Source organism: Solanum lycopersicum, chromosome 7 (genome assembly GCF_036512215.1).
Source record: "Solanum lycopersicum chromosome 7, SLM_r2.1".
Lineage (NCBI taxonomy): Eukaryota > Viridiplantae > Streptophyta > Magnoliopsida > Solanales > Solanaceae > Solanum > Solanum lycopersicum.
The window spans coordinates 6,582,572-6,595,849 of NC_090806.1; the positions used below are offsets into that span (position 1 = coordinate 6,582,572).

Here is a 13,278-nt window from a genome sequence, read left to right on the forward strand (position 1 = left end):
GAATCTGACTAAGGTGAGGTTTAGGTCAATCCACAAATGGATTGAGTGGCATGTCTAAGCTTGGATCTTGTTTCGTAGTAGCTAATTAAGACATCAAGGAATCCATAGAGCTTTTCGAGGTCAAATTCGAGTGAATAAAACTCCTCAAAATTTGAATTGACGTGGAGAGGTTTGTTTAGAGCATCAAGATTCGAAGGTGTGTTGTGAAATGGGAGTTTGGGGAAGGATTTACAAGTTTCTACCTCCGTGTAAGCCGCTATAGAGGGTGTAACACCACCATAGATGAATTAATTTCTGTTATAGTGTAGCGGACCGCTATGGCGACGTCACTATAGCGAGTCGGGATGCTATAGCAGGGTTAGTCGGGGTTGTGTAGAAAAGTATTAAAAACCCTCTTATTTTTTGCGACTTCGTTCTTGGAACTAGAAAGGGCGAATAGGGGCAGTTTCCAGTTTTCTACCAATTTCTTTGATAAAGGTAATTATTACTTCCCCCAACTTGTATTTTGATCCTTAATACTTAGAATCTAGGTTGTTAACTTTGGGTAAAAGGCTTTAACTTGAATTAATGGTGGAAGGAATCCTTGTTGGGTAAATGATCATGGGAATGACCATTGGTTAGGATTTTGTTATAATCTGAGTATTATTAGGTTATCTTTGACTGATTATTGTATTTGTTATTATTGTTAGACCAAGAATAAACCAGAGTTCATAACAAAGGGAAAGCTCTAGCTCTTTAGAGTTTTTGGGGCTTGATTCGACGTAGGTAATGGTTGTTGTTGTTGTATATGTTATATGTGCTTGTTAATTGCGATGTTTGTAATGCATGCATGATATATGATTAGGGAAGTCGCAGTGAAATAATGTGAAATATAATATATTATCAATCGCATGTAATGAATGTGTTGCATGAATGTACATGTGTGATTTTGATTCATTGTGGTCGTGATTGTGCTATGTGTTAGTCATGATTGTGCTATGTGTTAATGATTAGGATTGAATACCACGTTGATACACTAACAGCTGGAACAGATACCATGTCAGTACACTAACTTGGGATCGAGTACCACGACGGTACATTGACAATTTGGATGAGTGGGTTCCATGAGAGAATCAAACTAGCTTGTTGTGTTGTGATGATTCATGTTGGCATTTCACTTCAGGATTATTTTGTACTTGTGTTGTAATTGTGTATCATGTGCTTATTGAGTTATGGTTGCCTTCCCATATTTCGTATACTTAAACTAGCCAATGATCTTATCAATATATTGTGGTCGTGTACTGACACCGCACTTACACTTTCTTTGTTAAGTACATGACATCTTCAGGTAGCTACTTCACAACCTCAACTGTGAAACCTCCACTATCTGAATTCAAGAATGATTCACTTCCTCCGGGCTACCACAAATTCCTTTTTACCTTCTTAGACCATTATTCGGACTCAATCAATCTAGACTTATATTTTCCTTCTTATTTTTTGGGTTGCATCCTCTATCCTAGACCATTAGATGTTTTGATAAAAACATAAATCAAAACTCCTTTGGGGTAATTTAAGGGGTTATGTCAATCTCTAAAGTTTGCTTGGTACTTTACGGATGTACAAGTCATTGAAGATTTTCAAAAATTTAAATACATTAAGTACTCATTGCAAATAAATTGAAGATATGATAGGAAGAAAAACAATTGTACTTCTTTGATTTGTCAATATAGGATTTTACTTTATTATCAAAGAGTAAGAAAGAAAATTGTATACTTGCAACAAAATTGCTAGTGTCTTTATTATTAGCTTAAATGTTCACATTATTAATAACACTATCATGGTTATTACTTTCCAATATTGTATAATGATGATAACATTCACCATTTTGTATACATGCTATGACTCTGTTCTTGCTTTACTTACCTTATTTAGTGTATTGTACAATGATGATACAAATTTGTTCAAACCTTTGCAAACAAATGAGGCATTAAAATGAAACATTCATTTAATGGATATATTTTACTAAAGAGGGTTGTAAATGCTCACCAAGCTTAGAGACACTTTATGTGGACATTTGAGAAATCAAATTCATCGTATTCGTCATCTGTCATGCACATATGCATAAAACATCGATATTGTTGCTAAATCCATTGAGCTTAAAAGAGTAAAAAGAAGGTGTTCATAGTTAGAACCAATTATTTGAGACTTAAAGATTTATATGATGGTATTCCATCTTCTGCTACCATAAGTACTCAAAGAACCAACAACCTGAATTGCAGGATACAATGCTGGAATATTAAATGTATCAAATGTGATTTGAATTATTTTCTCTCGCCTCGCCTCATAGTTAAGTAGTTATCATTAGCATACAAAGAACCAACAACCTGGATTGCGACATATGTGGCTGGACCATTGAATGTATCAAACATGATTTGCATTATTTTCTCTCGATTCGCCTCATGGTTAAGTAGTGCCTCAGTCAGAAGAATGAGATGCTCCTCGGAAGAACAATTATCAGCCTTACTATTTCAAATGGTACAAAATGATAAAAGAACATAAAAAATCGTACAAATCCAAATCTCATGAAAAGAAAATGTCGTTAATTATCAAACATTCAAAATTGATTGTTTTGTGACAAAAATATTTAAAAACACGACAAGATTAAAAAAATCAATTTTCATTAAGAAAAATCAGAATTACAACCTAATAATACATAAAACCAAATTTGCAGTATGAATCTGGTTCTTTTATAAGAAATCTTGAGTATAAGTAATCATCAATATTTTCAGTATTAAACCACCTTAGTCAGTTATCATGTTATCTTCCTCCTTTTGGCATCATCTAAAAGTAGCAGAGTTTAATCAAGTGAGGAATATCAAACTTATACCACATGACCGCTAGGTATATGATCGCCAAGTAATTGTAAAAACGAAATGCAATGATATTAGTCAGAAAAAGACATCATATTAAGCAAAAAGAGATTTTATGAATGCATCCAACTAAAAATAGTAACATTAATCTGCTTATAACTCCCAATTACTATAAACCAGACAAGAAACTAGAAAAACATCTTTTCAAATGGGGTTTAGAAAGTATATGACTTGGCCACACATAACGGAGGAGTAGGAACTAAGCACCGGATTCTATATTAGATGTTGCAGCTGCAGCCTTTTGTGATGAGCCAAAATCTGACCTTTTGAATCTCTGATTTCAACACTATATTTTCAGCCTCTGCGTTTGCCTTTTCAGCCTTTGCCTCTTCAAGTTCATTGATCAATTGTGTGATCAAGCTATTACTCTTAAAACCAAGTGCCCTGGGAAGGAGGTCACACTCTTCAAGTGTAGACCTGTTGATCATGTCCTTCTTTCCTCCCCTTTTCCCTATATTCAGGGGAACTTTAAAGTGGGTGAAAACCCTGGTTAGCCAGAACCCATAGGGCAAAGCATATGATCCTTCTGCTGCCCTTGTCATATGTTTCACCATTAGAGAAGGCAGATTCACCAGCATTCCTTGATCTATGATATCCATGACTAACATGTCCAAGCAATTTGCTTCATTCATTCTTTTACATCTGGGCAAGAGGCACTTGTTTACCAGCTCAAACAAGAGCTTATGAGAAGGAGTCATTTCTCCTTTGAACACTTTCCTGGGTTCATCAACATCTCTTCCTTGGCTAAAATTGGTAGTTAGGTACACCCTGTTTTTCTCAGGTCCATATTCAATCCATCCCCTCTTCACATATTCACCACACCCAATAGTTGGTACTCTCAATATGTCTCCCAAGTCCTTGTCAGTAAATGAGATTTTTACCCCCTTTACTGTGGTCTCAATTGTGTTTCCCTTAACCAATTTAAGCCTTTTGTAGAATTGACAAACTTCATCCTCATGAACCACTGGGTGATGATCAAGGAGCAAATGGGACCAGCCTTGACGGTCCACTTTTTTCTTGAGCTCTTTTAGCCCTGGCTCCTCTGCTACTGTAGGGTCAATCACCTTTTCTTTCAGGACTTTCTTCACCTTTTGTACCTTGATAGCTCTTCTCTTAACTCTCTTGAAACTAGGTCCCTCAGCAACTGGACCTGCTACTTTCTGCCCATTTGAGGGTCTTTCCATTTTGTCAAATTCCTCAGCTAGGGAAGCCCTCTTTTTCACCCTTCCCACAAGAGATTTTTCTTCCACCTCTTTCTTTGCTTCCATCTTTTCACCATCACTTACTTCTATTGACGCAATATTTGTTTCAGTAGCTTTGAACACATACCTTAACTTTCCTTTTTTATTGCTCTCCTCAAGAGCTTCATTAAATATAGTCTTATCTTTGTTTCTAGTTCTCTTAGCCACAAATGCAGTAGGTATTGTTTGAACACTTTTCTTGGCTAAATGGTTTTTCTCTTCCCTTTTGTTTGTTCCCCTTGTGATCATGGCTATCTTAGCACTTTATGACAACAAGAGCAACCTGCAAAAGTTGAAAGCAAGTTGGATCCATAAGAAATCAAATGAATGGTGATATGCTAGTAGAAAAGGCAGTTCTTCTGTACATCTAGTCCTATCATTCTATCACTAAGATATATCATCTCATCGACCACTAAGAATTCGTTGGTTTACCGATGCATAGTCCATACATGTATCATTCTACTCATTCTTTGACCTTTCTTCAAGAACAATGCCAAACTTCACTTGTAAGGCAGAAGTTGTTCTAGCAAAAACGTGCTAAGCATAATGAATGATAAAACTTGTCCCTCTGATCAATAAGTATTTTAGAATTTTCAGTTTCTTTGGTAATTAGTCCTTCTTTTAACTTGTTCCTTGGACATTCAACTTGTACTTCTTAGGTTAGTTTTCCTGAAATCTAGTGGTGTCGATTGGATTTTTTCTAGTCTTGTCAATGGTGTGTTTTATATTAAATCAAGTACTCTTTATGTTGCTTGGTACACAATTGGACATGGATCTCACAAGGATGAAAGTGAAGTGTATTTGAGTGAGAAGATTTTCTTTTCTTTTTTTTATTTGATAAGGTAGGTTAGACCGGCTATATTTGGAGCAGAGTGTTGGCCAGTCAAAAACTCCCACATTCAGATGAAAGTTGAGATGGATGAGTGGGCATTCTAGGAGTAAATAGATTAAGAATGAAGATATCTGAGATAAAGTAGAAGTGGCCTCGATAGAAGACAAGATGTGGGAAAGAGACTCAGATGATTTGGGCATGTGCAGAGAAGATGCAAGGATACCCCCAATGAAAGGTGAAAAGTGTGAGAGATTGACTATGGATAGTTTCAGGAGAGGTAGAGGTAGACTGGAGATGTATTGGGGAGAGTTAGACATGACATGTTGCATCTTCAACTTACCAAGCACATGACATTAAATGAGAGATTATGGAGGTCACATATAGGGTAGGAAGTTTGTTAGATAGTTGAGCATTGTCTCACTTATTGTCTTATACTATTAGTCATAGTATTACTTTTTTTAGTTGTTTGTTCTTTGAGTTCAGTTATTATCTATGTTTCTTTTACACTTAGATTATTATTTTATTGGTAATTATTGATGTTTAGAATGTCTAGTTTGTCAAATGCACAGATTGGACTAAAATTTGAGATATTACAATGAGTTTAGCTAAAATTGGGTTGAGAAATGATCCACCCAATTTGACTCACTTAATCTCAAGAATATATCATATTATTATTTAACTTTTGTAACCACAATTTGAATTCCAAATCAAGAAAAAAAATAAGTTATGATTTTGAAGTAGAAAGTTATTAAAAATAGTAGCAACTAAATAAACATATACTTAAGATGACTCATTCAACATCTATTTTATGGAAAAAAAATACAGTTTTATTTCTTACAAATGGAAAGAATGGATAAATAAATTCAGAAGATACAAAGTAGATAGAAATTCATATATTCAATATGAAAACATACATTGCACCAATATGAATAAATATATTTAAAAAAGGTTGAATTGAAGATTAAATTAAACTCAATCGAAGATCCTTTTAAAATGGGTTAAGACTTGAATGGGTTGAGATTGACCAAATTTAAATTATCTTGAGTTCAACCTATAAAATTCTGAGTGGGGTACCTATATATGGACTCATTTTGACAATCCTAATATTTTGTCATTATTTTTTTTCCATTTCTATTATTTATTTCTATATAATGCTTTGAGTTGGTTTTTTTTTGAGTTTAAGGTCTATCGAAACAATTTATCTACCTCTAAGGTAATGACAAGATTTGAAGATACTCTATCCTTCTCAAACCCCACTTTGTGGTATTACACTAGATACGGTGTTATTGTTATTTTGATAAGTTAGGTGCATACATAAAGTTAATACCAACAAAAAGATCAAAGTTGCAGACTCTCAAGCATAGTGTGAAATTATAATCTACAAAGCTAATTAAGAGAAAAAGACCTGACCAAACTACTTGGATCAACACATAATGATATATCAAAATATATCAAGAAGGGGCACCAGGGACAAGATGGAAGCTCATATATCATCCTTTTGTATTTATGTTAAAAAAAATCATTGACAATTAAAATTATCGTTCTAAAATTCATCAAAACCCACCATAAAGTTACAATCCTAAATTTGTCGCCTATGTGAACATGCTCACAACATTTAACCAAGCTAAAATTTGAACAAATACACAAAAATACTTAATAAAGCAAATCCAAAATAGGCAACTAACCTGATTTGTGGCAAAAATTGAAGATTGGGTGGGCTAAAGGTTCCCTTTCTCACTGGTGTTGTAGCTAGGGTTGTTATAAAATAATATTATTTATCATTGCAGCAGCTTGTTTTCCAAAATAAAAGAGGAGAAAATGACATAAATAATCCCTTAAATATAAGAGTAGGTCTGAAATGGTTCCTTAACTATACACTTAACAAATTTAGTCCTTTAACTATTCAAAAACTTATAATTTTTGTCCCTTACTTATGCAGTTATCGATTTTAGTCCCTTAACTATAAACTTATTGATTTTAGTCCTTTAAGTATTTAAAAACTTATCAGATTTGGTCTTTGTCTATTTTTTTAATACAAATAACTTAGGTTTATATTAATGAAAATCTTCGTGAAATTAAATCTTTTATTGATTTTTTAAGTTGATTCTCTATCCCCGCCTTTTTTTTCAAATTTCTCTTATGAAAATAACAATAACATCACCATTCAACATAAAATTAATGAAGAAAGAAGATATAACTCCTAATTTTATTCAATGGAGGATAAAATTAAGCAGATAATTGTTGCTGATGACTTGAATTTTCACGTGAATATGTTACTGAATGCGGATTTTATTTGATTTATTCAAATTTCTTTACGTAAATTAAAATGATTAGAATAACAAATATGACCTGTAAAAAAATAAAAAAAAAATCAAATCTACCTTTTTATAAATTTTAATTTCTGAAAAATTAAACAAATTTTGTTGAATAAGTCGTTGGAGTATAAAATTTAGATTTAACGTGTGATAATTTTTTTCTTTTTATAATGAATTTTAGCATATTCAAGTCATTAGTAGCAATGATATGCTTTATTTTATCCTTTGTTGAATAAAATTATGACTTATATTTTCTTTCATCTTGAATTTTATTTTAAATCGTTGAGATTAAGGTTCTTCGCATAAGGTTAATTTGAAGAAAAAATAGCGAAGTGAGAGAAACAACAGAAAAAATGGTTATATGATATAATTTCTCAAGGCATGAATTCTGTTAATATAAATCTAAGCTATTTGTTTTGAAAAATGGACAGAAATCAAAAACCCAAAAAGTTTTCAAATACTTAAAGAACTAAAATCAATAAGTTTATAGTTAATGAACTAAATTTTGTAAGTGTATATTTAGGGACCAAGGCTGATAAGTTTTTAAATAGTTAAAGGACTAAATCCATTAAATATATAGTTACCCTTTTAGACCTACTCCTATAGTTAAGAGACTATTTATGTCATTTTCTCCCCAAAAAAGGTCACTTGCAAGTTTTAGAAGCAGAGCTTTCTTTGCATCACTAATGAATGTACTAAAGGGTTGTTGGTTACTTATATATATATATATACTAGATTAAGCACGGGCCCAACATATTAATGTTAATGTAATTTTTTTCACAGTTATTTTTGCATAGTATAACTATCAGACAACTAAAACAATTAATTACATTTAACCAAAAGTTTATGAACGTAAACACAATTTACAGAAGCTACTAGAAGAGAAAGAAGAAGATTTCATTCTGAGCTCAAAGGGCTAATCATACAATGCAGGGAACATATATTTATAGTTGTTCCTCTAATTAACTGAATGAAGAATCTGTTACAACAAACTTAAAGAAGTAAAGACTATTCTACCCTTGATCACATTAACCACCTTTTAACTACTTAACTATTAGCTACTCAGATGAAGTCTCATTACTCCCCTTCAAGCTAGGTTGGGCAAAAATGTTCAACACTCCTAGATTGGATAACAAATGTTCATGTTGACTTCTAGGCAGTCCTTTTGTCAAGATATCTGCTGGTTGTTCTTGTGTTAGTATATAGTCACTTTTATTAAACCTTGTTGTATCTTTTCTCTTATAAAATGACAATCTATTTTTATATGTTTTGTTCTCTCATTATATACTAGATTTGCAGCTATTTGTATTGTGCTTTACTGTTACTGTATACTTGTATTGGCAGTTGCACTTCAACTCCTACTTCCTCTAACATTCCAAGTAGCCATATCAACTCTGACACTGTAGAGGCTAGACCCTTGTACTCAGCTTCAGTTGAACTCTTAAAAACTGTGGTTTGTTTATTTGCCTTCCATGACACTAGAGAATTTCCTATCTTGATCAAGTAGCCTGTAACAAACCTCCTGGTAAGTGGACAAGAGGCCTAATCCGATCACAACATGCAGTAACCAATTCATCTAAGGAATTAGTCAATAGAAGACCCTGTCCAAACTGCTTCTTCAGATATTTAACTACCTTAAAGTTGCATCCATATGTGACTACTTTGGCTGCTGTAAGAACTGACTTAGAGTGTGAGTGTTGAATGATATATCTGGCATGGTCATATTAAGATAAACTAGTTTTTCCGAACATTTTTTGATATGATTTTTGATCCACCAGCTGATCTTCAAAATTCTCCTTGTTCTTCACTTGCTCATCATACTGTTTTGATGTTAGCTTGACATTAACATCAATGGGAGTTCCTGTAGGCTTTGCTGCCGACGTCCCTACTTCATCTATAAGCTCCAAGATATAATTTCTCTAAATGCATAAGTATGCCCTTTTCTGTCCTAGTGAACTCAATGCCTAGAAAATACTTTAGTTCACTTAGGTCCTTCATTATAAACACCTTTTGTAATACTTGCTTTGTATCTTAAATCAACTTAATATTGCTGCAAATAATGAACATGTCATCTACATACATAAGCACAATGACTTTACCAACTTCTGATCTTTAAATGAATAGAGAATAGTCATACTGACTTTGTCTGAACTTAAGAGTTACAAGAGCTTCAGTCAGTTTGTGATTCCACTGTCTTGATACTTGTTTAAGACCATATAGTGATGCTTGTTTAAGACCATACAGTGACTTCGTCATTCTACAAACCTTTTACCCTAGACTGACAAAACCTTGTGAAAGCTGCATATAAATCTCATTTTCTAAGTCACCTTGAAGAAAGGAATTAAAGACATCCATTTGATGAATATACCACTTTCTGGAAGCTGCAAGAGAAACTATAGATCTCAATGTTACCATCTTAACCACAGGTTAGAAAGTCTCCTTATAATCTATGTCTTCTTGTTGACTATAACCCTTGGCTATTAACCTTGCTTTAAACCTTTTGACTTCACCAGAAGCCTTATATTTAATCTTGTATACCTATTTGCAGCCTATAGGTTTATTTTTTGTGGTAAGTCAGTGACCACCCAAGTATTATTACTTTCTAAAGCTTGAATTTCCATTTTCATAACATCTATTCATCTATGATCTGTCACAACTTCTGAATATGTACTAGGCTCCTTCAATGAAGAAGAAGCAGCAATATAACACTAATAAAAGGATGAGAGATGATTATAACTCACATAATTCCCAATAAGATACTTAACTACCTTTTGTGTACGTAACAAAATCAGTCATCCAAGCAGGAGACTACTTAGTTCTAGTAGATATTCTGACGTCAGTGGGTACAATAACTTCTTGACCCTCTTGATTGGAGCCCAAAAGAGTGCCAGGGCAAAACAAGAACTATTTGAGTTATTATATGATAAAGGATCACATATTGTATCACCTAAATCTTAGACATGCCATGAACATGCTCTTTGTCTCCAAGATTCTCAGACTCCTTGACCAACAATTTAAGAATCATAGCTTTGATGCTCAGGATTTTAGGATACATAAGTTGGCTGAGACAATTCTTGGATAAATTCATTTGAACCTCCTTGCAACACATTTGTGAATAACTGATGCCTGCCAGAGTTTTTGTCATATGTCAAAGGAATATTGTCTTCTCAAAAGACAGCATCTCTGCTCACAAAAAAAACTTTGGTGGTAAGATCAAGTAGAAGATACCTTTTTTGTGTTGTTAAATATCCCATATGTACAGCTGACCTGGCTCTAGGAATTAGTATATCATGTTCAGTAAGACTTTTGGCAAAACATAGACAACCAATTATCTTAAAGTGTGACAATAATGGTTTACTACCATATAATCTCTCATAGGGAGTCAAAAAATGAAGTACACTGCTAGGAGTTCTGTTGATAATGTAGGTTGCTGCTAATGCACAATGCCGCCAAAATCTGATAGGAACTTTTTCTTGAAATCTGAGTGATCGTGTAACTTCAAGTAGATATTTGTGTTTTCTTTCAGCCACCTCATTCTATTGGGCTGTATATAGACAAGATCTCTGATGTATAATGCTTAACTTTTGAAACATGCTTTCACAAGTAGAGTCGACAAACTCAGTCCCATTATCAGACCTTATTGTTTTAACATTCTTTCAAAACTGATTATGAAGATATTGCATAAACAATTATAAAGAGGCAGAAACATCATAGTTATGTTTAAGAAGAAATAATCCAAGTTATTCTTGAGAAGTCATACACTATAGTAAGAAAATACTTGTTTCCATCAAATATAGTTGTATTATATGGACCCCAAAGATCAACATAAATCAACTCAAAACAATTACAACTTTTGATACTACTAGTTTGAAAACAGTGCCTCTGATCAACATATTCAAATCAGACACTATATGATTTGTAGCACCAGAATTTACAATGCACATTCTGTGACTACCAGGAACATGTAATGAGTTACCTGCAATATGAGCAGCAGACGTAGCATTACTATCAGATGAGGAAATGTTTGTCTTGTGCTAAAAACTCTTGAGAATATGAAGAACTAGAAGGACCTGGTCTACAATGATCATTTTGAGAACTCTCAGCTTTTCTTCCCCATCCTAGTACCTACACATTAGTATTCATACCATATGAGAAATTAACCTGATCAGAGTTAACATCTGAGGCAGTACTTTGTGGCTTTCTCTTTTACTTGAAGTCAGGTGGATACCCTACAATCTTGTAGCAACACTTCTTGCTATGACCTTTAGACTTCCAGAAATGACAAACTAAAATTGAATTTCTCTTGAATCTCTAATTTACGCCTTAGTTTGATGCTGACTTAGAATACATAGCCACAGGGTCAATACCAATTTCATTCATGCCCATGCTGTTGGAGTTGGATATCACTGTTTTTTGGCTTTCATTTCCCACAATTATAGCATAAGCATGATTGATAGTTGGCAAAGGATTTAACATCAGAATCTGATTCTTGGATGGCTGATACGACTCATTTAACCCCATCAAAAATTGATACAACTTCTGCCTATTCATGTGAGTAACAAATCCCTTTGACTTATCACAATTGCAACAAGGAGGAGGAACTAACAGTTCAGACTCATCCCACAAAGTTTTAAGTCTTGTATAATACTCAGAAACAGAATGAGTACCTTGTTGCAATGTTATAATGTCTTTGTGAATATTTTATGTTCTAGAATCATCTACTCTATCAAATCTCTCTTTCAAGTCATTCCAAACTTGCAAAGCACTGGAAGCAAAAACTACACCACTAAGTATACTTATAGATACAAAATTCATTAACCAGGACAATACTATGATATTTACTCTCTCCCATTGCCCCCATAATGCTTCACCCATAAATCTCCTTCCCACAAGATCCATCAACTAATCATATCTTATTTCTTCCCAATAGAGCTAGTGTAATGGATCGACTCCATAATGTGTAATTCTCAACACCAAGTAATTGAAAAGAGATAAGGCTAACTTCACTCACATCAGTGAAACTAAGAAACAGAGGATGATTGTAGTCAATTCCTTTAGATGATGAAACTGTATTAAACGACAAAGTTGAAGAACCAATAATTTCTCCATTGTTCATACCTCGATCTAGTTTTTCAGCTACTTGATCTGGAGACATCGTAATCAACTTGTTGCAGAATACAAAGCAAACACAATTGATAACAAATGTGAACACCTGTCACGACCAGAGTCTAGACCCTAGACGAGACCGGCGTCGTTGACCTCTCAGAGGTCGCAGACAAGCCTACTTACGTCATTCTTACTTCGTCTAGGTTAATTTTAGCGGAAAATTTGAAACTTTTTATTTCTTAACATGCTTACTAAACATTCTACTACATACATAATTGTTCACCATCAACCATCTAACATTTAGATCATCAAATGAAAGAAACAATTTATTATAACGATAAATATGTACTTGCCAAAATGGCACCAATACAATGTCTGAACACAAACGGGAAAGAAACGCTAGTGGAACATACTCCACTAGTTCAATGCTACAACTAAGATAGAATGTAAATAAGCAAGCATCCTCGAAAGCATGAGGGCCTACCAAGTCCGGGTAAATGCTCGACGTCTGGATAACTACAGTGTTGATCCTGTAGCTCTAGCGTCCACCTGTACCTACACCTAAAAGTTTAGAGTTGCATAGGGTTAGTACACACTTGTACTAAGTATGGGTATATGCAAGCACAAACCAAGGACATGCATGAGTAATAATAACTCTTTCCTAGCAACATGATTATAGCAGGTCAAGTCAGTTCACTTGCCAAATTGAGATTAGGAAAGTGAGTGAACTTTCCAAATTTGGATTAGAAAAGTTTATGAGCTTTCCAAACTTGATTAGGAAAGTTATGCCATGAGAGTAACATGCATCATCATACTTAACATTTTGCACACAACACACAACAGTGTACACATAGCACTTATCATAATTCCTATAA

At 33.8% G+C, this 13,278-nt stretch overlaps 1 protein-coding gene across 2 annotated transcripts; it reads right to left on the reverse strand.

Annotated features, from left to right (window-relative positions):
* Nucleotides 1-2,101: 2,101 nt before the first annotated feature.
* LOC104648172 (uncharacterized) lies at nt 2,102-6,792 on the reverse strand. 2 transcript variants are annotated; one of them, XR_742242.3, is made up of 2 exons: nt 6,668-6,792; nt 2,102-2,502 (listed from the first exon to the last, which is right to left on the reverse strand). XR_742242.3 is itself a non-coding variant. In XM_010325065.3 (2 exons), the coding sequence occupies exon 2, from the start codon at nt 4,397-4,399 to the stop codon at nt 3,128-3,130; it is 1,272 nt and encodes a 423-aa protein (XP_010323367.1). In that variant the 5' UTR covers nt 4,400-4,433; nt 6,668-6,783; the 3' UTR covers nt 2,924-3,127. The 2 variants fall into 2 exon arrangements, 1 of the variants encoding a protein (XP_010323367.1); XM_010325065.3 differs by lacking the exon at nt 2,102-2,502 and adding an exon at nt 2,924-4,433 and having other exon boundaries at nt 6,668-6,783.
* Nucleotides 6,793-13,278: the final 6,486 nt, after the last annotated feature.

What these genes read in the sequence shown, in the direction of transcription:
- LOC104648172 (XM_010325065.3), bottom strand. Translation starts at nt 4,399, where the DNA reads ATGATCACAAGGGGAACAAACAAAAGGGAAGAGAAAAACCATTTAGCC.